General features: G+C 53.2%; 1 protein-coding gene across 8 annotated transcripts in view; it reads left to right on the forward strand.

The window, feature by feature from the left end:
* The window catches only part of AGAP1 (ArfGAP with GTPase domain, ankyrin repeat and PH domain 1), a 566,173-nt gene that overhangs the window by 423,157 nt on the left and 121,280 nt on the right, over positions 1 to 21,736 (forward strand). For 7 of the 8 annotated variants that reach the window (XM_047773835.1, XM_047773837.1, XM_047773836.1 and 4 more), the window contains one exon: positions 6,173 to 6,334. The exons of the other annotated variant lie outside the window; for it this stretch is intronic. In XM_047773835.1, coding sequence (XP_047629791.1) covers positions 6,173 to 6,334 — 162 coding nt within the window. The remainder of the gene's footprint in view (positions 1 to 6,172; positions 6,335 to 21,736) is intronic. 8 annotated transcript variants of the gene reach the window in all.

The following is a 21,736-nucleotide window of genomic DNA, read 5'->3' on the forward strand; positions in this document are numbered from 1 at the left end:
AGTCATGCTTGTCAGCTCCCTGAGTGAAAAGTGAAACGGCGTCTTGGAGGCACGCTTCCTGTCCCGGAGCTTGGAGAGGCGGCTGATTGTTATCATTATTGCTCGTGTTATGTATTTTGGGGGGTGTGCGGTGAACACTGATGCCCGATTGGGAAGAACTAATGGCTGGCATCGAGTGCCCGGGGGGCGGTGGACCGGCCCGGCTCCCGTTCCCATCGGGGGCTCCACCCCGCCCCCACCAAGGCCAGTCTCGAGGTGGCGTCACGAGGTGCGCGCCTTTTTAGTCGGGCACAGCTTCCTTCTCTCCGCATCCTCCCCTTCTTCCCTCCGCCTCCCCCGTCCCGTAGTTAAGGCGGTGGACCCTGCCATCTGCCTCCGGCCTGGTCATTGATAGAAAAGAAGATGCATCACGTGCACCGCGTCGCGGGGGAGCGCGCTGCGTGCCGTGGCTGCGGCCGGAGCTCATTGCCCGTGTCCGGGGCCCGGCTTTGGGGCCTGTTTGGGGTGAGGGAGATGCCCTGTCAGGCACGCGGCGTCGTCAGAAATGGAAAAGCGCAGCGTGGAAGCCTGGTGCGTTGGGATTGCTCGTATTTTAAACCAGGGGGCATGTTCAGCAGCTCCTCCTGAAAGGGCGGGCTCAAGATCCAGAAGCCGGGCATTCATTTCCCAGCTCCACTTCAGCCCTTAGCCTGGCAACTTCCACATGCTGCGGGAGAAAAAGAGGCAAGAAAAATAAACTCAGTTGCAAAGTTGATTTTCTATGACACACCGAAGGCAGCGCCCTGGGCCTTCGGAAGCCTCTCTGCAAAGAGATCGGGGCTTTATAGAACTTAGGTCCGCAGATATGCCTAGAACGCCTGCCTTTTATCCCCAGGACATTTCAGGCTGCCTTGGTGAAGAGGCTGGACCCCACTCCTCCTCGCAGGAGGGTGTCCCGTTCACAAGGAGACAGACACATGTGGGTCTTGTGGCATCACTGCAGGGGAGGCCTCCTCACCAAGGAGGCAGGAGGGCTGGGCGGGAGGCAGCCGGGGGCGATGGCCAGAATGGGGGGGCCTCTTCCCGGGGCACCCTCCTTTGGAGTCTAAACCCCACAACTTCCTGATTTCTCTCCTACCAGAGTTTCGTGGGGCTCCGCCAGGGCTTCCCAGCTAACAAGGGAGCCAGGAACTTTGTGGGGCGCCAACTGAGACCTGCCCCACCCCACTGGGACCTGCTCACCGATGAGGCTGTGGGGGCACCAGCAAGGGCGTGCCAGGGGCTGGGGGGTCAGATGTGGGCAGCGTGTCCAGGCCCAGGCAGCGGGGAGGAGGAGGCCCTGGGAGAGCTTGGCTTTAGAGAGGAGCAGAGATGCAATGGTAGCTGGCTGTGTGCCTGGGGTCAAGGGCAAGTTTGATTGGGAACAGGAGGTAACGCAGCAGCACAGCGTGTTTAATTCCGGCCAGAGAGGGTGTGAAGGGCGGGAGTTGGGGGGCGTTGCCTTGGGGGCGGGGCACAGAGTCCACAGGGAAGGAGTGCCCACTTCTGGTTGCTGCTTAGGTTGTTTTTTTTTTTTGGCTTCAGTGCAGTAAAAATGGGGGTCCCCTTGGGGCATGGGGTGCGGTGTAGGGTGTTTGAGGAGAGGGGACAAGGGGTCAGAGAGCCTCTCGGAGCCTGGGGGGTGAATTTACTCCCAAGAGGCAGTGGATCGAAGCTCTGGCCAGAGGTCAGCCCACATGCCGTCCCCACCCCCAGCTTCAGGGTCATATCGGGGGAGGCGGTAGGCTTGGCACGATTTTCCTCCCTCGAGGGCCGTGTTGGCGCAGAACAGGTGGGGGTGGAGTCGTCAGTCGTGGGGAGAGAGGGCGTGGAGGGTGGCTCTGCAGGGAGCTCACGTGCGACATTGTCCTGCAGGGCAGGGAAAGAAAGGGGACAGGGAGTGGGTGCTAGATGAGACTGCAGTGCTGGTGGCGGTGAGTGAAGAGACTGGATGTGGGGGCCAAAGGAGAACCCAGAGGGCCAGGCCCAGGAGAGGGGTACTGAGGTAGGGAGGGGGCCCAGAGGCCAGGATGCTGGGAGAGCAGCGGGTCCTCACAGGTGAGGCTGGGTGGGCCTCTCCTAACACGGTGAATGAAGGGGCAGGACCCCGGGAGGCGTTGGGAGGGAGCGAGATCTTAGGGCGTGAGCTTCAGAGGGGCTGGACTTGGGGGGGGGGTCTGGAAGCAGCAGTGGGGGCGGGAGGACGCCTTGCCCACCTGTGCGCCCCACTTGCTTCATGATGGAGCCGCAGGCGGGTTCCAGGCCAGCGGCAGGGAAGTTCCAGGGCAAGCAAGCCTTCTGGGGAGGCCTCTGGTGTCAGGGATGTTGCACGGACAGACTGGAGTGCTGGACCACTGCGGGGGGTTGAAGGGGAGTGGACCAGCCTCCGCTTCCACAGATTTCTCACTTTTGACTTGGATGGATGGCTCTCTGTGGCCGGGCTGTCCTGTGTGTTGTCAGGTATTTTTCAGCATCTCGGGCTTCTGCCCACTTGACGCCTGTAGCACCTCTACCCGCTCAGTCTGATAACCTCGAATATCTCCAGAGTTTCCAGATGTCTCTGCGCACGGGTTCCCGGGGGGGGGAGCCAGCGCATTAGTGGAGATATGGAGCCACGTGGGGGTATTGAAAGACACCCCCCAAAAAGAAGGCTGTAAAAGATGACGGTGAGGTTGGCCCCGATGGTCCCTTAGAGGAGGGTGGCTGTCGTCACTTCCCAGTAGCTTCTTCTCCAGTGTGGCACTTCGCCATGGCTTCAAGGGAGTCCGGCATTTCTCCCTGAATTACGCATATTCCAGGATGCTCAGAAACCTGGGCCATGAGATTTCTGTGTCCCCATCAATTACTTTGGAGAAAGTTTCCTGCGGCTGGAAGGAGGGGAGATGCTTAGAAACAGGCACGTGCCATTTTCATTTCCAGAGTGGTGGATTCTGAGCCACAAACCAGGGAGTTAACAGTCCTGCCCAGGTAGGCTTCTGAATTCGATGGGTACCCACGTGCTTGGTGTGCACATTAAAAAGGAAGCAGTGATTTCATTGAAAAGGGATAGTTCCTTAAGGAGAAAAAGTATTAAGTGGATTTCCCTTTTTTGTTTTTCAATCGTCAGACCTCTGTAAGAGGGGCACCCATCCAGCTTTCAGGGAAGTGCTTGGCAAGCTGGTTCTGGTTTCTTTGTGGGCACGTTCGCAGGTGTCTGAACTGGATGCACAGACAACATGAGGTATCTTCAAAAGCTTCCAGGTGTGGACTGGTGAGTGAAGCTTCCAGACTCTTTCTTGACCTCACCCTGTTTAATACCTTTTCCATCGATTTGGGTGAGTATACAGTTGTTTGCTCAGCACTGCCAAGAAGAGCTACGACAAGTGTGAAGAATAATGAAGTGTGGGGACTTGCCTCGCCACAGGAGGTGCCAAGCTGACTAGTTAGCCATGGTGTTCCAGACCACGTGCTGGTAGAACACAGAGAGGTGAAAAGATTACTGGAGAAGAATAGAGCACCCAGAAATAGAGCCACCGCACATATACGGAAGCCCGTTGGGTGCCCATGTAGCTTACGTGCATACTCTGAGCACCTTAAAAAGAGATGGCGGTACCCACCTTCAAGAACCGCTGGAGGATGGAAGGGACCTGGGTGTTGGTGTTACGATGCTGCATCTGCCTTGTACGGAGCATCGGACCGCTCCGTGAGGGGTGGAGGCTGAGGCGCCTTCAGCTGCCCTGAGAAACTGACATGCCCGTTGCGCCCAGGTGACAGACAGGCTGCCGACGGCACCGAGCCCCACCTCGAGGATCAGCAGGCGTTCGTTCAGAGGTGAGAGGTGGTAGTCTGGGAGAGAGCATTCCGGCAATAGGGTGACGTCAGGGTTAAGACACGTCGTCAGGAATGAACGTGGTGCGTTGAAGTGCGGGGACACCTCGCGGACACAGCTAAATAGTCAAACACCAGCCCTGCTGCAGCAGAGGGCAGCTGTCTTTGCGAGTGCCCCCCATCAGCTTCCATGATTAGAGCGTGGGGCCTGCGAGGGACCAGTGTTTTCCCCATGGCCGGTCACCTTGCCGGGCCCAGGGGCAGGTTCTTAACACTTAAGAGTCAGAGAGGAAGAAGACTTTTGAAACCTGGGCAGAAGATATTTGACACGTACGCAAGTGCTTACGGAAAGGTCTGGGCACCGGCCAACATGTGAAAGGGTGGCTTTAGGATCAGCAAAGGATCTTGGGGTCTCTGGACCCCTTCGCGACATCAGGCCACTTCTGAACCCTCTGAAACTGTGTACGAGTGTTATGTAGACCCGCCTTTTCGTCTTTTCCGGAATGTCTCTAGCTTTCATCTCTTACTCCGTGGGCTCTGGTAGTTTTAAAATAGGTGTGAGAATCGCTGCTTTTGGAGGATTCACATTGTGAAAGAGTGGGACCCCTGAAAAGGTGCGAAGCCGGCAGAAAGCCCTTCTCCGGTTAGCTGTGCCGTCCCGGCCCGGGGTTAAGGCCCCGGACCAAGGGTGAGTGTGGCTTCTCTGGAGAGCGGGTGGCACGTTGGACAGCGAGCTCAGATGATGAAGATTCAGCCTCGAATCCCGGCCTCCCCGAGGCGGGTTCTCCCGAGGGGGCCGTCGTGGCTGATCCTTGCGCCCTCCCAGGAGGGGCCCCAGGGGCCCTTGTTGCCTCTACACGGGCCGGGAGCACCGACAGGCCAAGCCTTCCCACCATGCAGACCCAGGCACCGGATCCTGGTCTCAGGCCATCGAGAAGCTGCATCACGAGGTGCTCTCCGAACCACACACGTGCCGAAGAGAGCGCGTGCCCGTCTGTGTTTCTCAGGAAGCAGACGGTGCATTATTTTAAATTCAGTGACGTCTCGTGTCTTTACTCTGCCCCCAGGCACTGGCTCCCGGGTCATCCCAACGAGACCCACCCTGTCTGCCCCCCTTAAAAAGGCAACCCCCCCCCAACGTCCACCCTCCTTCTCCCTCCCCAGCTCCTACCAGCCTGTCAGAAACCCTGGGTTGTGGCCCCACTGCTGTGTCCATGCCACTCAGACAGGAATCTTTATGTTTTCCTTTGGGATGGGTCTCCGACGTCTAGAAAAGCGGCTGGTCCACAGAAGTCCTCAAAAAAAGATTCACTGAACAAATGAAATACCGTGCGTAGAACGTTCTGTCTCTTGAGTCACAGGGATGCTAAGTCATGAAATTCAGAATTGACTTCGGAGATGTTTGGATGGTGTTTCTCCATCACTTTCTCCATGTGCTTTTTCATTCGGTTGAAATACATGTTCATTTCAGGTCTCTGAACAGGATTTTGTTCTCCTCTCGGCTGAAGGTAAAAGATGGATAGAATAAATGGAAAGTTTCACTTGCGGTGAATTATCACATTTGTGCGCTGGTTTTAAAATGTTGTGAGTAGCTTCTGTGAATCAAAAATTGGCAGGTCTTGGAGTTCCCGTTGTGGCTCAGTGGGTTAAGGGCCTGAGACTCATATCCATGAGAATGCGGGTTCAATTCCTGGCCTCACTCAGTGGGTCAAGTAAGGCTCTGATATGGTGCAGGCTGGCAGCTGCAGCTCTGATTCTTCACCTAGCCTGGGAGCTTCCATAGGCTGCAGGTGCAGCCCTAAGAAGAACAACCACCACAAAAAATGGGCATGTCTGCTCTAAGGACTTCCAGACCCTATGGCTGGACATTGGTGGGGGCGGGAGTGAGGGCCGCTTCTCACTCGTAATAAACTGACAGGCCTCGTGTGTCGTGTTGGGCGTAGAAGAAAAAGAATCAGGAATAGCTTTGTCCTATGTGCCCACGCTGAATCAGCCCCATCTGAGATGACACTTTCATATATGTTCCTTAGTGTCTTTATTTCCTTCCTCATATATCAAGGTAATTTTGGAAAGAGAAAAATAAGCAGAAGGCATGCACTTCCGACTTGCCTTTGCCAGAACCACAGCCCCGCAAAAGAGGGAGCCTCAGATTCTCCGCAGCAGAAAGCACCGAGCGCCTGCTTCGTTACGGCAGGGGGCGCCTTAGAGCAGGGGGCGCCCTGGGCCTCCAGACGCCGTGTGAATCGTGGAACTGGATGCTGGAGGACCGCGGCTGTAGCGCTTTGGCCAGGTCTGCTTTGCGAGTGTTAACCTTTGCCTTCTCTTGCCTTTTCCGGTCCGGCGGCAGACACGGGGCTGGGCGACTCCGTGTGCTCCAGCCCCAGCATCTCCAGCACCACCAGCCCCAAGCTCGACCCGCCCCCCTCCCCCCACGCCAACAGAAAGAAGCATCGCAGGAAGAAAAGCACCAGCAACTTCAAAGCCGACGGCCTCTCCGGCACTGCTGACGGTAAGGCTTCCGGGGATTTCGGGGGCAGCGTCTGGGTTGCTGCAAATTAATTTGTATTCTTCTGATGTGTGAAACCCTATACCCTCCGAGCCGCAGCGGCACCGGCGCTCAGGGCTCTAGGCGTGCTTTCTGTTTACAGGGTGGTGCTGGGGGGCCCTCTCCTCACTCACAGATTCCAAAGAAAGGCCAATCAGCTGCCTTACCTTCCGGCAGGTGTCGCGCTGGGGTCCCCTTCAGACATCTGGTCGACTTGTTTGGTCTTGGCCAACCTTGCAAACCTGGGTCAAGGCGTCCGCTCCACTAGAGCTGGGCCCTGCTGTATTCCTCCTCGTGTGGGAGTCTTCCCTGATACCGGCGAGTCTCATTCTGAGAAGACAGCCGCTCTGAGCCTGGCTTTCAGCGGCGTGTGTTGATAAACGCCTCTTCCATCAGTGTCCGTCACTCCTTTTGTTTTGCGAGCTCCATCCGTGTTCCCGTTGACACAGTCGGTCTTGATTCTTTTGGTTTGTTGAGTCCTGAGTTTTTATTCTCCGTGAAGGCCTGATGCGATCTTTCAGAAGTGGCTCCTTCTGAGGGGCATACGTGTTTTTTATGCCACGGATGCACGTGGGAATACCCCAGCCCAAGCACACAGCTCGCAGTATAGGAGGTGAGATGAATCGTTATAATAAACACGTTAAATACTTAAAAGGGAAATTAACATGTCACAGCGTTGTGCCATGTGAATAATTACTTGTGAGACCAGTCATAGTAAAAGAATCTGGTTTCCACCGTGATGCTGTGTAAATGCGAGACCTGCCTTCATAACTTAAACCCTTTTTCCTTATTTCTGCCACACGTTTTCTGAATACTTGTTTGACTATTCAAAACTGCAATTTTCAGAGTTCCCGTTGTGGCTCAGCGTGTTAAGAACCCGAACAGTATACTTGAGGACTCGGGTTCGATCCCTGGCCTCGCTCAGTGGGTTAAGGATCTGATCCGGTGTTGCCGTGAGCTGTGGTGTAGGTCGCAGACGTGGCTCGGATCCCATGTTGCTGTGGCTGTGGTGTAGGCCAGCAGCTATAGCTTCAGTTTGACTCCTAGCCTGGGAACCTCCATATGCTTCAGGTGAGGCCCTGAAAAGACAGGCCTGCAAACCCACTCTGTATCCGTCAGCAAGGAAGGAACAGAGCTTCTGGGATGTGCGCGGGGTGATTTGCTGTAATTCTGTGTGTGGGTCGGTGGCATTTTTGTTTATAATGAGGAGGCTGAGGTTCAGTGTCAAGGAGCTTGCGGGCCTCTCACTGTGCCGGGAAGGGTCTGAAAGCCCTTCCTCCCCACGTCCCTGACCACCTGGTCTCCCATCGCTTCCTGCTAACACGTCTAGCCAATAAAAGCCGATTTTTCTCCGTTACGGTAAATGAGGGGGGTTCTGTCCTATCAGCAGTGGTGACAAGTGAGGGTTATGGATCAGAGCGCCCACCTGGACACCACTGACCTTCCCCCTGCGAAAGAGATGGGCCCCAGATGCTGCGCTGTGGGGGTGCCTTCCAGCCACTGCAGCAAAAGCATCCGCCACGCACACGTGGCCACACCCCACCCACAAGGGGCCTGGGGCCGCGTCAGGAGGATATGTGGCCTCTCCCCGCGGTGGGGGCCCTGAGCCCCCACGCCCCGGGAAGAATGGGATCTGCTTGAGGGAAAGGCTTCATTTTACCTTTGTCACGTGCTCCCAACCACGATTGTCACGTCCGCCTGTAACTGCATTACCTGCGTGTTACACGTTTTAAGTACCCCGCCCGCCTGTGGCCGGAGTGAGAACCGCGGGGATGGGGACGAGGGACAGCCTGGGAGTAAACTAGTGAGGTCGCATGGTCAGTCGGGCTGCTGGTTCCAGTCGCGTGCCCCCGCCACCCAGGCAGTTTGCAGGAAGCCTGAGAAGTGATGAGAAGTGCCTTGGGTGCCTTGCGAGGCTTCCGTCTTCTTCCTGAGTCACTGGGGTCTCATGGGGGTGCCGGGCAATAGCCTGTGATGGGGCTGAGTCAGGTCCTCGACCCAGAACGACCATGGACCCTTTCATGAAAAGGCCTTCCTGCTGAGACAGTGACGCAAACAGGAAGATGACTTCCGGGCAGCCTAGAAGCACCCGGATTAGACATCGCAACAGCATCTGGGGCGTGGGTGATGAGTGCTGGTGGGCGTGTGCTCAGGAGTTCAGGGCTGATGGTTTGAAAGGATCCTGTCCCTCGCTTTGTAGTTAAAAGAGTGTTGTCTTTGCAACACGGTGGCCGTGACATCTTTCCAAGAGACAATAAGACAGGTTTTCTCTACAAAGAAACTGTATCATTTTTCCCCCTAGGAAAAGTTACCTCCCAAACTAAATGAGTCGTTTTTGTGAGACAGGCTGTGTTTGATCGTATCCACAGCATATACTCTTTCTTTTTTTTTTTTTTTTCCCCACATTTTTAACATCTCTGAAGTCAGAACACATCGTTCCGTTGAGGTCATTTTAGATTCAGTGGCATACAGCATTTTTCATACCCTTAGCAACTATTAAAGCGTGTTGTGGAGCCCATCAAAACGAAGCGTTCTGTTCTTGAGATTAAAGGCAGTTGTATGTTTTCAGAAGATGGTTTAATTTGAATTATAAAAAATATTTCCACGTCTCTTTCCTGCAAGGCACTGTGACTTCTTATTAGCCGTATATTCTCTTTTGCTTGACCTTGTGCTGGAAAGTTGCACTGGCAGATATAAAAAGTTCTCTAAATGATGTTGCAAAGTAGGTGAATCGTGTGGTTTTTGACACACCCCAGATGACTAGACTCAAATTTCTTTACAGTGTAAGAAAAATAAAATTCCACCAAAAGTTAGCGAATTCAGTCAGGGTCCTAGGGGAACATGGAGCCCTCACCTGGGTCACTGATGGGAGGGACTGGGTGTGGGAGGAGCTACGGGGACGGTGCGGGCCCCGGGGGTAGCGGGAAAGGAGGAGCCAGTTGTGAGGGCCCAGAGAGGCAGGTGTCTGGGGAAGGCCTCCATCAGGAGCCTTGTCCCCTTCGACAGAGGGACGCATGCCAACCCAATGACCCAGAGGATGCGGGAGCCCCGGGCAAGTGCCTGACCTCACTCTCCTCCCTGCCTCTGGTCTCCTGCCACCTCCTTGATCAAACCCAACCTGAAGCCAAAGGGCATGACTAGCTACTGATACTGCCACTCAGGCCTGCCTCCTCGGGCGATGGAGGGCAGGCGGCGGTGAGCCAGCAGAAGCTGTGTGCTGCTCACACCTTTCATGGTGCTTCTCACAAGCCCCTGGGCATGTCTGTCCACTGACCTTTCATCAGGGCAGTAAACCAGAAGCTTCTGTCCACCTGCTCGGCCCCCAGGGGCTGGCCAGAGCCCACCGAGGGAGGGGTTGGATCTCCCTGTGTACGTTTCTGTGCTGTCCCCTAGCTAAGTTCAAAAAAGAGCCCCCCACAGTCTTCCCAGGCTCTCAGCTGAGTACAGAGATTCTGGCGCCAGATGTTTCTTACCTTTGTGGCATCTTTATTCAGAAAGTCAAGGCCAGAAGTAGATAATCATCATGTTTGTGCTGCTTCCAAGGTCAGAAACTCTGTCCACAGGGGGAGGGACCCTTGGTGCCCCTGATGGAAATAAGGTTTTTCCTTCCAGGAGATTCTTGGAGGCTTAGATCTATTCTGTCCATAATACACTCTCTCGACCTGTGTGAGAGTTTTCAAATTCCGCGGCCCTTTTTGAAGTAATATGCAGCTTTTTGATATCTTGATCCGGGAAAACTAGATTGCCCATTAGGGATGTCAGAACTAGGGCGCTTCACCGTTGAGTTCGAGAGAGAGCTTCTCAGAAACCAGCATCCTCCAGCTTATCATTAACGATGAGAAGATGGTATTAAGCTTTAAAAAGACAAAAACAAAAAACTTCCGTATAAAAACAAAACAACTGTATACCAAAAAACAAAACAAAACAAACAGCTTCTGCATACTGCTTGGACTCATATTTCATAGAGGATATAAAATATCCATGGTATTCCTGATTTTAAATTGGGTTTGGGGAATTCCTGTTGTGTCTCAACACTAATGACCCGACTAGTATCCATGAGGATGTGGGTTTGCTCCCTGGCCTCGCTCAGTGGATTAAGGATCCCGTGTGGCTGTGGCTGTGGTGTAGGCCTGCAGCTGCAGCTCTGATTCAACCCCTAGCCTGGGAACTTCCAAATGCCATGAGCGCAGCCCTAAAAAGACCTAAATAAATAAATAGGGTTCAGTTTGCTCAGAATTATGAGTTATATTGAAGAAAAGGGCTAGGCTCGGATCTGGGCACTGGACTCTACAAAAGCAGATTCAGACGTGGTACCAAGGCTGGCGACCCAGCCCAAGGGGCGTGGGAACATCCCGTCTGGGTTCAGAGATGGAAAGACCGTTCTGACTGGTCCCGAGTGGGCCTGATGGGGTTCATTGGGACCAACAGGTGGAAGCTTCAAGGAGGTGGATTTGGGGTTCAGATACTAAAAGGAAAACTTTGTAAGAGCCAGGGCCACCCTGAGAGGCAGGGTCCCTGGTCCCCTGCAGCAGGTCCCGCACTGGTTGGGCCATTGTAGTGGAATCCAGCTTCTGGAAGGATGATAGCCCCAGAGGCCCTGGGTTTGTGACCGGAGCCAAATTGAAGAGGATGGGCCTGGCAAGCTCCCGGGCGGCGGGGCTTTTGCAGGTCTTCGGCCACCTGCCATCTTTTGGCCTTGCCTTTGAGTCACCATTCCTTCTGGCGTCCTCCCCTCCAGGCTCCAGGAGTGAGCTTATCATGGCTGAAATATACCAGTGGTCTCTGGTGGTTCTCCTTAGTTTGCTAACACTCATGCAAGTTTGCATCGAGTGTTAATTTTCCCGTTTCCCCAGGGAAAAGGCGGAAGTAGAGAGGTTAAGTGGCTTTCTTGTCCAGGGTCAAGTTGCTGGTAGGTGACAGAGCTGTCTCTTGATTCTCCGCCTCAGACTCTTTCCACCAGGCAAAAAGCAAGTCTTTGAGATGCGCCGAGCGGCTTTGAACCCAGGAGTGGGGCAGCCTTCCTTGATACTTCTCAGATTCCATGTAAAGACGCTGGCTTTTACAGGGATCGTCACGCCTAGAAGTTGTGTAGCAAAGACCTTTCTCTAAAAAGGCAGGGCCGGTCTGGATTTACCCAATCTTATGATACAAGAGGGTGATGCAGAAAGCCTCTTGGTGGTGGCGGTGGCTTTGCCCCGTTGGGTTCATGGTACGTGGTTCCAAAGGTCTCAGGAGGGAGGTGAGTTTCTCCTTCTCACCTCCAACCCGTGGTCATTCATTCTGGGTCTTTAGAGAACCATTGTATGGTCGATCCTGGATGGATAGTGAAATATTATCCTGTAGGGGAAAAGGCACAACGGCTCTGTCTCCATTTCAGTGGGGAAAAAAATGGCTTATCCATCACAGCTGCGCGCCCACGGAGCAGTCAGGTGAAGCCCCTCCGGCATGTTTACCAGCTTCCTTACCTCTGAGGCGCAGAGGTCAGACAGGCTTAGTTTTCCTTCATTCTTTCCAGGAGAAGCTGACATTGCGAATCATCTTATTCTTTCATCAACTCTCCAGCCCCAGGCACAGGGGAAGCACAGAGTGTTTGGCTCCGTGGGAGACGAGAGAAATAAAACTCACTCCTTTCTCACCCCAAGGCATTCAGAGCCTTAAGATGGAGAGAAGACAAATAGCAGAGGCTGTACCTAGGATTTCAGGCAAAATATTTGAGAGAGGCATGGGTGGTCCAGAAGAGAGACCACACAGCATTGAGAGCTAAAAGTCAGGTTCTGCTGTATCGCCCAGGGAACTATATCCAGTCGCTTGTGATGGAACATGATGGAGGATAATGTGAGAAAAAGAATGTATATACGTGTGTGTGTGTGTGTGTGTGTGTGTGTGTGTGTGTATAACTGGATCACTTCACAGCAGAAATTGGCAGAACATTGTAAATCAACTATAATTAAAAATTTTTAAAAATAAAAGGGAAAGCTGATACGTTGTAGAACTTAGTTTTAGATTCTGCAAATTTAATACATAACGGTTATCTATTCAATAAAGCAGTGCCAAAAGGCATCATTCTTTCATTAAATGCCATCTATTTATAGCTTGAAACACATTGAATTGTTCACAATATAGAGGGTTGGTTTTTTGGGGTTTTTCTACTTAGATACTAAGAAAACAGATGTACTCTCATTGAGCGGTTACCTTTTGGCTTAGGAAAATTTATTAATTAGTTGGTATCATGGAAGACTCTTTGGAGAGGAAATGAAGACTCAGGCAGGAGCGTTGTGCCGCGTTTTTCCTGCCACCTCATTTTTACCAGAAAGCCGTCCAAGGGTGCATGGCGCTCGGGTTCACCTGTGACCGCTAGGTGAAGTGGCATGTCTGGCAGCTTGGCGCATCACTGGGTAATTGGGGGGTTTGGGTAGTTGGGTGATTTTGCAGGTGTCTTATCCCCATGATGCTCTCATCTTGCCTCTCTCCTTGGGCACAGTTAACAGGCGGGTTGCTCCACATCAGGGGCAGTGGTGCCCACATGACTGGCCAGGGAGCTGCCATCCTGGTTGGCTTCCTGTCCACAGGGGCTTTCTCGTGGGATGTAGTGTTTAGAGGTGGCTGGAGGGACGGGAGGGAGGATGGTGAAAGCGCTCGGGTCTTGCTGCCGTGCGTCACGCTTGCATTTCCTACTTTGCAAACATTCTAGCAGCACTCATCTGTCTGCTTGTTTTAATTTTGGGAGCTGCCTTCTGCAAAAGGAAGGAAAAGAAGCCTCTGTAATCCACTCCATAAAAGTTCCATAACCAACAGTAATTCCTTCCAACAGTAAGGACTTCAGGGAACCTCCTTGTCGTTAAACTAGTTGGTTAGTGCTTCGGAATGAACCACCGAGCTGAGTAGTTAACTGGAGCGAATGCCAAAAAATCAAGCCCTGGGACCTCCTCCTGGGAGGTGTTCCTGGAATGCAGGGACCCGGATTCTGGGGAGAAAGCGGGTTTCTTCCCCCTGAGCGGGTCGGGTCGGGATGGGAGGGAGCTGGGTACTCTCTTGGACTTGCCTCCCCGCCACAAACCAGATCATTTTTCCAGAGAGAGTTCTCCGGTGGCGACTCCAGCTCCCACAAGAATGAACTTGCCGCAGTTGAGTAGATCTGGGTTTACTATAGACGTTGACATCATAGATGGGGCACAGTTGACTCGAAAGCCGTCCTGCAGGGCACAGTCCTTCCGACACAAACACGCGCGTGAGGGCAGCGCTCACTGATCCTTTGTGGAGGCCGGCAGGTCGGAAATAAACAAAGATGACTTGATCACAGCAGGAGAAGCCGGAACTGAGGGTTCCCGTCATCACGAGCTGACAACAAGAGAAGGATTTTTTTTTTCTTTTTTTGGTCTTTTTTTTTTTAAGTCCACGCAAACTAAAGAGTTAGATTCAGTTCCACCAAAGCTCATCAGTCACCCACCGAGGGCCAAGAGCTGGGCCTGGGACCAGCTGTCAAAGTGATGAGGTGGCCCTGCCTTCAGGATGCCCACTGTCCAGCCAAGAAAGCAGATCCCTAACCCTGCTGTGGTGGGGGTTCCCGTGGTGGCTCAGCAGTAACGAACCCGACTCGTCTCCATGAGGACACAGGTTCAATCCCTGGCCTCACTCAGCGGGTCAAGGATCCGGCGTTGCTGTGAGCTATGGTGTAGGTCGCAGACGTGGCTGGGATCTGGCGTGGCTGTGGCTGTGGCGTAGGCCGGCAGCTGCAGCTCCACTTCGACACCTAGCCTGGGAACCTCCATGTCCTGTGGGTAGGGACCTGTACACAAATAAATAGGGAAACAAGCCGCGGCCACCTGAGCGGCCTGTGCAGGGAGCCCACGGGGCCCTGGCCGAGTCCTGGGGGTTCCACAGAGGAGGGGAACCACTCACACCCCTTTCTGCGGAGAATGAAATGTCTGCTATTCTGCAAAAGGGAGAAGATAGGAAAGTGAACAGGTGATCCGTCTGAGCATCAGCAGGTGACTTGGCGCGGGGGACACTCCTGGGGACACCCCTGGTGCAACAGGACATTCTCAGTCTCCTGCAGAGCAGAAGAGGGGCTCGCCCTTGAACAAGTCAAACTGTTGTCCCGCTTCCGCTCTGGGCCGCCCGACCTGCAGCAGCCCCGGAGCCTTTTACGGGCCCTCAGCGTAGAGGTGCTTTTCCTGCAGGAGCCACCCTCGGCCTCCAGCGTCCAGCAGCAGGACCCAGGAAGGGCGTTTGCCTCCGGGCACCCTGGGCTTGGAATGCTGCCTCGGTGGGGAGACCCCGAGTCCACTGACCTTCAGGAGATCCCCAGATAATCTCTCCGAGTCGTTCTCGTGACATCCTCACAAGGTGGAGCTGTCGGCGTCTTTGCCGGTGCCGTTCAGGACGTGTGCACGTCACGATTCTCGTTGCTTGAGTCGTTTTTACGCTCTGATCTTGCTGACTGCGTTTTATCGCAGAAGATACAGGGATGCAAATGGAAACTGTAATGCCCGGTAGAGAGATGCGGTGACACGTCTGAATTTCCTGAGTCTCAGCCTCACCCAGCCCCCCACCCCCCCATCACTCACACCCGCTGCGTTCGACCCAAAGTCCAGGGGGCTTCAGGAGAGAAAGTCCCTGGGGAGGTTTGTATGGAGATGTTCCAGCTGCATCTCCCCCACCCCGCAAGCCCCGGTCCTGGCCGTAAAGAAACGAGGCAGGAGTTCCCGTCGTGGCCCAGTGGTTAACAAATCCGACTAGAAACCATGAGGTTGCGGGTTCGATCCCTGCCCTTGCTCAGTGGGTTGAGGATCTGGCGTTGCTGTGGCTCTGGCGTAGGCCGGTGGCTACAGCTCCGATTCGACCCCTAGCCTGGGAACCTCCATATGCCGCGGGAGGGGCCCTAGAAAAGGCAAAAAGACCAAAAAAAAGAAAAAAGAAACGAGGCAGTGTTTTATCCCCCAAATAGAGGAGACTTCGTTCCTCTTCCTAAAGACGTAAAACAAACAAACAAAAAAGCGGCTAAATGCAAAACGCAGTCCATGTAAAAGCACCTTGGCAAATGGAAAGCGTAAGATCAAAATTCTCACTTGGTGTCCAGCCAAAACAAAACCAAGACCAAGTGGCTTACACCGCAATTAATTTGTTCCATCAAAGCGCATTAATCACCCACCGCAGGCCAAGAGCTGTGCTTGGTACTGCTATTAAGTAATTTCTTTTTTCTTTTTTTTTTGTCTTTTGTCTTTTTGTTGTTGTTGTTGTTGTTGTTGCTATTTCTTGGGCCGCTCCCGCGGCATATGGAGGTTCCCAGGCTAGGGGTTGAATCGGAGCTATAGCCGCCAGCCTACGCCAGAGCCACAGCAACGCGGGATCCGAGCCGCGTCTGCAACCTACACCACAGCTCACGGCAACGCCGGATCGTTAACCCACTGAGCAAGGGCAGGGACCGAACCCGCAACCTCATGGTTCCTAGTCGGATTCCTTAACCACTGCGCCACGACGGGAACTCCTATTAAGTAATTTCTAACAGTTCTGGAGGCTGGAAGTCCGTGATCAAGGTGCAGCCCCATTGATTGTTGGTTCCTGGCCTGCAGCGTCGGCCTCCTCATCGTGACCTCATGGCCTTTCCCCCGTGCCCGGAGATCGCACTGGTCCTTCTCAGAAGGCCACTAACTGCATCCCGCGGGCCCCACCCTCTTGACTTCATCTAACCCTAATTATCACCCAAAGTCCTCAACTCCAGATACCATGACACTGGCGGTTAGGGCTTGAACCAGTGCACTTTGAGAGAATACAAACACTCGGCCCGTAAAACTTCTAACTTGCTCTTCCTACCTGGGAGGCCTGGCCCCGGTCGCTCTGCGGAGCGTGCCTGCTCTGCTCACCGCCCCTGCCCTCCCCAGGGTCCTGGCTCCCTTGTTAGATGCTTGAACATCAAGGCAGGAGGCCAGGGTTCAGCGGCTGCTCTTACACACGTGATTCCTCGTGTGCCGTCCTTCAAACACCCGGCAGTGTGGACAGGGAGGGCTGTCATCTGCGTTTTCACAAAAGAGGCCAGCGGTTCGGTGACCTCAGGTCCTTTGCCAGAGATCAGCAGGTGAGTGTGAATTGGGGTCTGCCTCGGGCCTCCAGGACCCAGAAGTCTCTTCGTGGCTTGCCTTGCCCCTGTGCCGTCTCCCTGGCCAGGGTTTTGGCGGCTTGGGCTTGAAGGAGCCTTCCGCAGCCTGTGGCTCTCAGCCCTGTGGTTCCCGGGGCTGCTCCTGCCTCTGCGCTGTCTCTCCTCATCACGGCTCCGCAGGGCCAGGCCCCCCCCACGCCCATCACCCTGAAAGCCTTGGGAGCAGTGAGTCCCATGACTCGTTTCGATCTCAGCCTCTTTCCTCAGGGGCCCTGTTGGCTTCTTTGCAGACAGTGTTGTTTTTCTCGTGTGCACGTGTGCTCACAAACACGCATACATTCCAGAAAAGGACAGAGATTGCTGCTCCAGTTCGTCGGCAGACAGATCACGCAGGATTAGAGAACAGGCAGGGGACGGCACTGCCCTTTTTTGAACTTGGGGGCATTTAACTGGGATGCACTGAGCCCCGTTTTTAAGTCCATTCTGAGGATGGTGACCTTGGTTCTTTCGAACGAGGGGAATGAGCATTTCTAAGGACAGATGGCGGCAGGAGGGGAGCTGCTGACTAAGTTCCCCAGGCCAAGGATCGAGCCTGCGGTGCAGCAGTAAGCAGAACCACAGCAGTGACGACGCCAGGTCCTTGACTGGCTGAGCCACCAGGGAACTCCCGGTGGAAGTGTTAATCCCATGTGTGCCTCACTTTGTTGCCGAGTCTGATTGCCTCTTGTTTTGCTGAGATGCATTATTAATGCTTGGGAACAGGTGCGGGTGACGTCAGCTCTGTGTTTACCTGCCCGTCGCTGCAAATGTGGCCTTGCCTTTCAGCCGCGTCCCTGTCTCCTCTCAGACAGAGAACAGGCGCCAGGCTTTAAGCCCAGGGTGCTCTCGCCAATGAAAGAAGCCAGGACGGCGAAAACTTCAGGCATCGCCACTGACACACACACACACACAACCTTAACAAGGCTTCTTTTGTACTCGGGACACAGAGAAAATTGGCCATTTGTCTGTGGGGTAATGGGCTTTGCTGCAATATGAAAATCTCTCAAATGGTTAAATTCAATGACATGATAGCAGAGTTCATGAAAGCGACTACCGCACACAGTTTAATTCTATTTAATTTTTTTTTGGAGGGGAAAGAAAGCCAAGGGAAAATGTTTTAGTTTCTCTTAAGCTGATTTCTCTCTGCTTTTTCTTAAAAGTGCCTTTCTAGTTGCCACACAGTGATGTGATCATTATCTGCCACCTCGTCGCCCTGCTGCCTCTGCATGCAGTAAAATACAAAAAAAAAAAAAAAGAGAGGGAGAGAGAGAGACCAGGGGAGCTTGTGAAGTATGACTTCCTATCCCAAGACTCATTGCCTGCGATTCGTACCGCTTGACAGTAATGGTCTTATTACAGTACTCTGGACCTTGGAGAGATTGCACGAGGAGAGTGAAAGGACGAGCCTCCGTGTAATCAAGTGGTGCTGAATATTCCACGCGTTTTGATCGCACACTGATGGGCCACAGTTCTAGCCCGTCTTCTAGTCAGTTATGCATGGCCCCGCGCCCTCGCAGAGTCGGATCGTTGATGGCTGTTGTCTGGGTTTTGGCGGCCAGCCAGGGCTTTGAAGTACCGCGCACACTGCCCTCCCGGGATAAGTGCTTTTTAGTTGGAATTGATTACCTTTCTTTGGGTTTGGCTTAATAGCAAAAGTGCGTTTGGAGAGGGCCTCAGGTGAAAAAGGCCCGCAGGAGCCGTTTCGGGCGTCGGCCCTCCTCGTCCCGCCTGAGGCTTCCCTCGTTCCCATCGGGTGTCTGTTTAATGGTGTCATGTTTGATCACGGTTAAGGGCTTTCGGGGCACCGGGCGCCGAGCACACGTGTTGCGCGTGGAGGACAGGTTCGAGGACGTGACCCCCGGGTTCAGGTTCCCAGATGAGTCCAGGTGAGGCTCCAAGCCCCAGGAAGATGGATCGCTGGCGGCTCGTCTCCGTCTCTGCAGAAGCATGAGTTAGCTAGAGGGACCGTCGTCTGTGGGGAAAGAGGTAAGGACTTCTTCGTGCCGGCGGCGGCGGCGGCTGGCCAGTCTCGAGTGATGGGAGGGCTCGTGTCCACGCAGCTGCGCTTGGTGCAGACGGCAGCCTGTGCCCTTGCCCATTGTCACCGCGTCGTTTCCCCAGTCGTGTCCCTCCCATTACTGATCTCGAGGCCCACTGATGCTTGAAAAGATGGGAGTTTTTCCTACCAGAGTGATCGCTGGATGGCACCCGTTGTGGAGCGGAGACGGCTAGGCAGACGTTGGTGTGCAGCACAGCAGGGGAAGCCGTTGTAATCTAGGTTCTCCCTCCCTCCTGTTAACCGCTTCGTTCTGATTCTTGGCGTGTGGGTGGTCTCAGAACCATCAGCCAGGCTAACGTCCACGCTCTTGCCACCGTTTTGTGTGCGAGGCGAGGGACTGGCCACGCCGAGGCAAGTGATCGGTGTGGGGTGTTTCCAAAAATCTGTCTTGAAGGGACCGAAGGCTCAGTGCTCCCCGTGGCCTCAGTTCCTGGGGTGACGTAGGATGGACCCCTCTCGTTGCACACGGGGTACCTTGATGACTTGATTTGACCCTTCTTAATGGCACACGTAGCAGGACGGCTTTGTTCTTCGACTTGGTTTTCCTTTGCCCGGGTCCTGCTTTCTGCGATTTTCCTCTTTGGTGGGCTTTGCAGAATAGAGGGGTGCTGTAGGCGTGGTTACTGAACAGCCCAAGGAAACCTACCAGAATCCTAAATTTCGTGTTCTGCCCAAAGACACAGAGGGTTTGTTCTTCCTCAGCGTCATGAGAATGAACTCTTTTATCAAAATTTAGATTTAGCGATGCAGCTTTAAAAGAAAAACATTGCAAAACAGAAAATCAAGGTTGACCCTCGATGAGCAGTAATGATTGCACCCAGTTACCGAACCCTTGCTGTGTGCCAGACACTCTGATTGTACCCTCCCCTTGTGCCCTCCCTGACCCTCAAAGGAATGGGGCTCGCGCTCAGGTCTCCCCCTTGGGCAGGGCGTGTGGGTCTTCTCAGGGGGTCTCGCCTCATTCCCAGTCTTGGCTTCTCTAGGGCTTTTCCCGAGGATCAAATTCACGTAAAACAGAGAAGAGTGTCATGAACCATCCACATGCATTTCTTAGTTTCAATAAGTTACTGTTCAAGCCATTAAGTCTGTCATTGTACCCTTGGCTATGTTTCAGTAGGTTGACAAAACGTAGTTTTGTAGCAATTGGAAAGTATCCGATTCACAGGGAGCAAATGGTTCAAGTTTTAAGGTAGGAATTTTAGAAAGTTGACATACCTTTTAGGACGATGTTGACAGCGGAGAGATTTGACCTGAGCAAGGGACCCCAGTGCTCCCATTTAAAGAGCCAATAGCTTGAAAATACCGTTTCATCACTGAATGCAGAATACCTCGTGTAATTAACATGTAATTACTCAGAAAAGGCCGATTGATTAACTGATGCAAACAATGTAAGTCAACTACTTTCTTGAATTTCCTCCCTCCCAACAAATGTTAGTTTTGTCCTCACACTGGGGGAAGATCAGACGCCTGCAGCAGGAGGTGAGGGAGAAGAGGGGACTCTCACCTGCCCGCAGTGACCGATGGAGGAGCAGCTTGTAGCAGCTTTTCTGGAGCAGCTTGTAGGCAGTGAATGGAACCTGTATCGTCATGGCTTCTCTGCGAGCTCAGGAGGCAGGTGTTTGCAAGCCCCCTCCTGTTCTACTGGACAGGAAGGCACGTAGACGTGGCTTGTCTTAGAACAGCCTAGAAACACCCTCGTCACGGGCCCTCCCGGAGGAGAACAGCCACCCCTGGGCCACTGTGTCCTCCAGACCAGGAGCGGCTCCATAATGTCCGTAGAGGGTCCCTGGTTTTTTTCCTTTGGACATTTGGAGGTTGAGATGTTGGCATCAATAACCTGGTACGTTCTGTTTCTGATCACAGCAAATCAGTGTAGTTCGCCCAGGAGAGCTATGTTTTTCCAAGTTCCTTTCCTAAGGCAGGATTTGAAAGCCATTAATGTGTATAGGCCAAGTCTAGTTCCCGGTGTCACTTTTGGTTCAGTCTTTCCGATTACTCCTGCACACGCTCAAGGTGGCGGGGTCTGCTGGGTGACACGTGACGGGGCATCGTATGGCTCAGGGGTCCGTATCAAGGCGCTCAAGGCTGCAGGTGGTCGGCCCGGAGGAAGCTGGGAAGGGAGGGCTGCCCAGCGTGACTCGGGTCTCCTGGCTGGATGGGACCCCGGGGGACGGCAGGTGGGAGCTCCGTGTCACAAAAAGGACCAGGGCTCCGCTGTCGGGATGGGGGCCCCCAGGGCCGTCAGGCAGGGCTGTGCCCGGACCTTCCCCGGGGCCCGTCCTCTGCTCGCCGCTCCTCCTCCAGAGCTACCCGAGCCTCCTTTGCCTCCTTCTTGCTTCTCTTTTCTCATTTCACTCCTTCTCTTTCCCCCTTTCCCATCCACACCATCATCTTTCTCTCCCTTTCTATTTTAAAAATTATTTTACTGTAGTAGAGTTGATTTAAAATGTTGTGTTAATTTCTACTGTACTGCAGTGTGATTCAGTTATATGTATATTATATGTATCATAGATATATAGAGATGCTTTTTCACATTCTTTTCTGTTAAGGTTTATCAGAAGGACATTGATCACAGTTCCCTGTGCTGGACAATAGTTCCTTGCTGTGTATCCATCCTGTATGTAATAGTTCACATCTGCGAGCTCCACACTCCCCCTCCCTCCTTCCCCTGCCTCCCTCCCCCTTGGCAACCACAGCTCTGTTCTCCATGTCTGTGAGTCTGTTTCTGTTTAGTAGGTAAGTTCATTTGGGTCATATTTGAGATTCCACGTCTAAGTGCTATCATATGGTGTTTGTCTTTCTCTGAACTGCTTCACGCAGTGTTATTTCTCGTCCATCTATGTCGCTGCAGATGGCATTATTTTGTTTTTTATGGCTGAGTAGTATTTCATTGTATGTGTGTATATACATATATATGGTAGTATTTCATTTTGTGTGTGTGTATATACATATATATATGGTAGTATTTCATTTTGTGTGTGCATATACACATATATGTGGTAGTATTTCATTTTGTGTGTGCATATACACATATATGTGGTAGTATTTCTTTGTGTGCATATGTGTGTGCACATATGTATACACCACATATTCTGTGTCCATTCATCTCTTGAGGGAGATTTAGGTTGTTTCTGTGTCTTGGCTGTTGTCAGTAGTGCTGCTGTGAACATAT

Source organism: Phacochoerus africanus, chromosome 3 (genome assembly GCF_016906955.1).
Source record: "Phacochoerus africanus isolate WHEZ1 chromosome 3, ROS_Pafr_v1, whole genome shotgun sequence".
Classification (NCBI taxonomy): domain Eukaryota; kingdom Metazoa; phylum Chordata; class Mammalia; order Artiodactyla; family Suidae; genus Phacochoerus; species Phacochoerus africanus.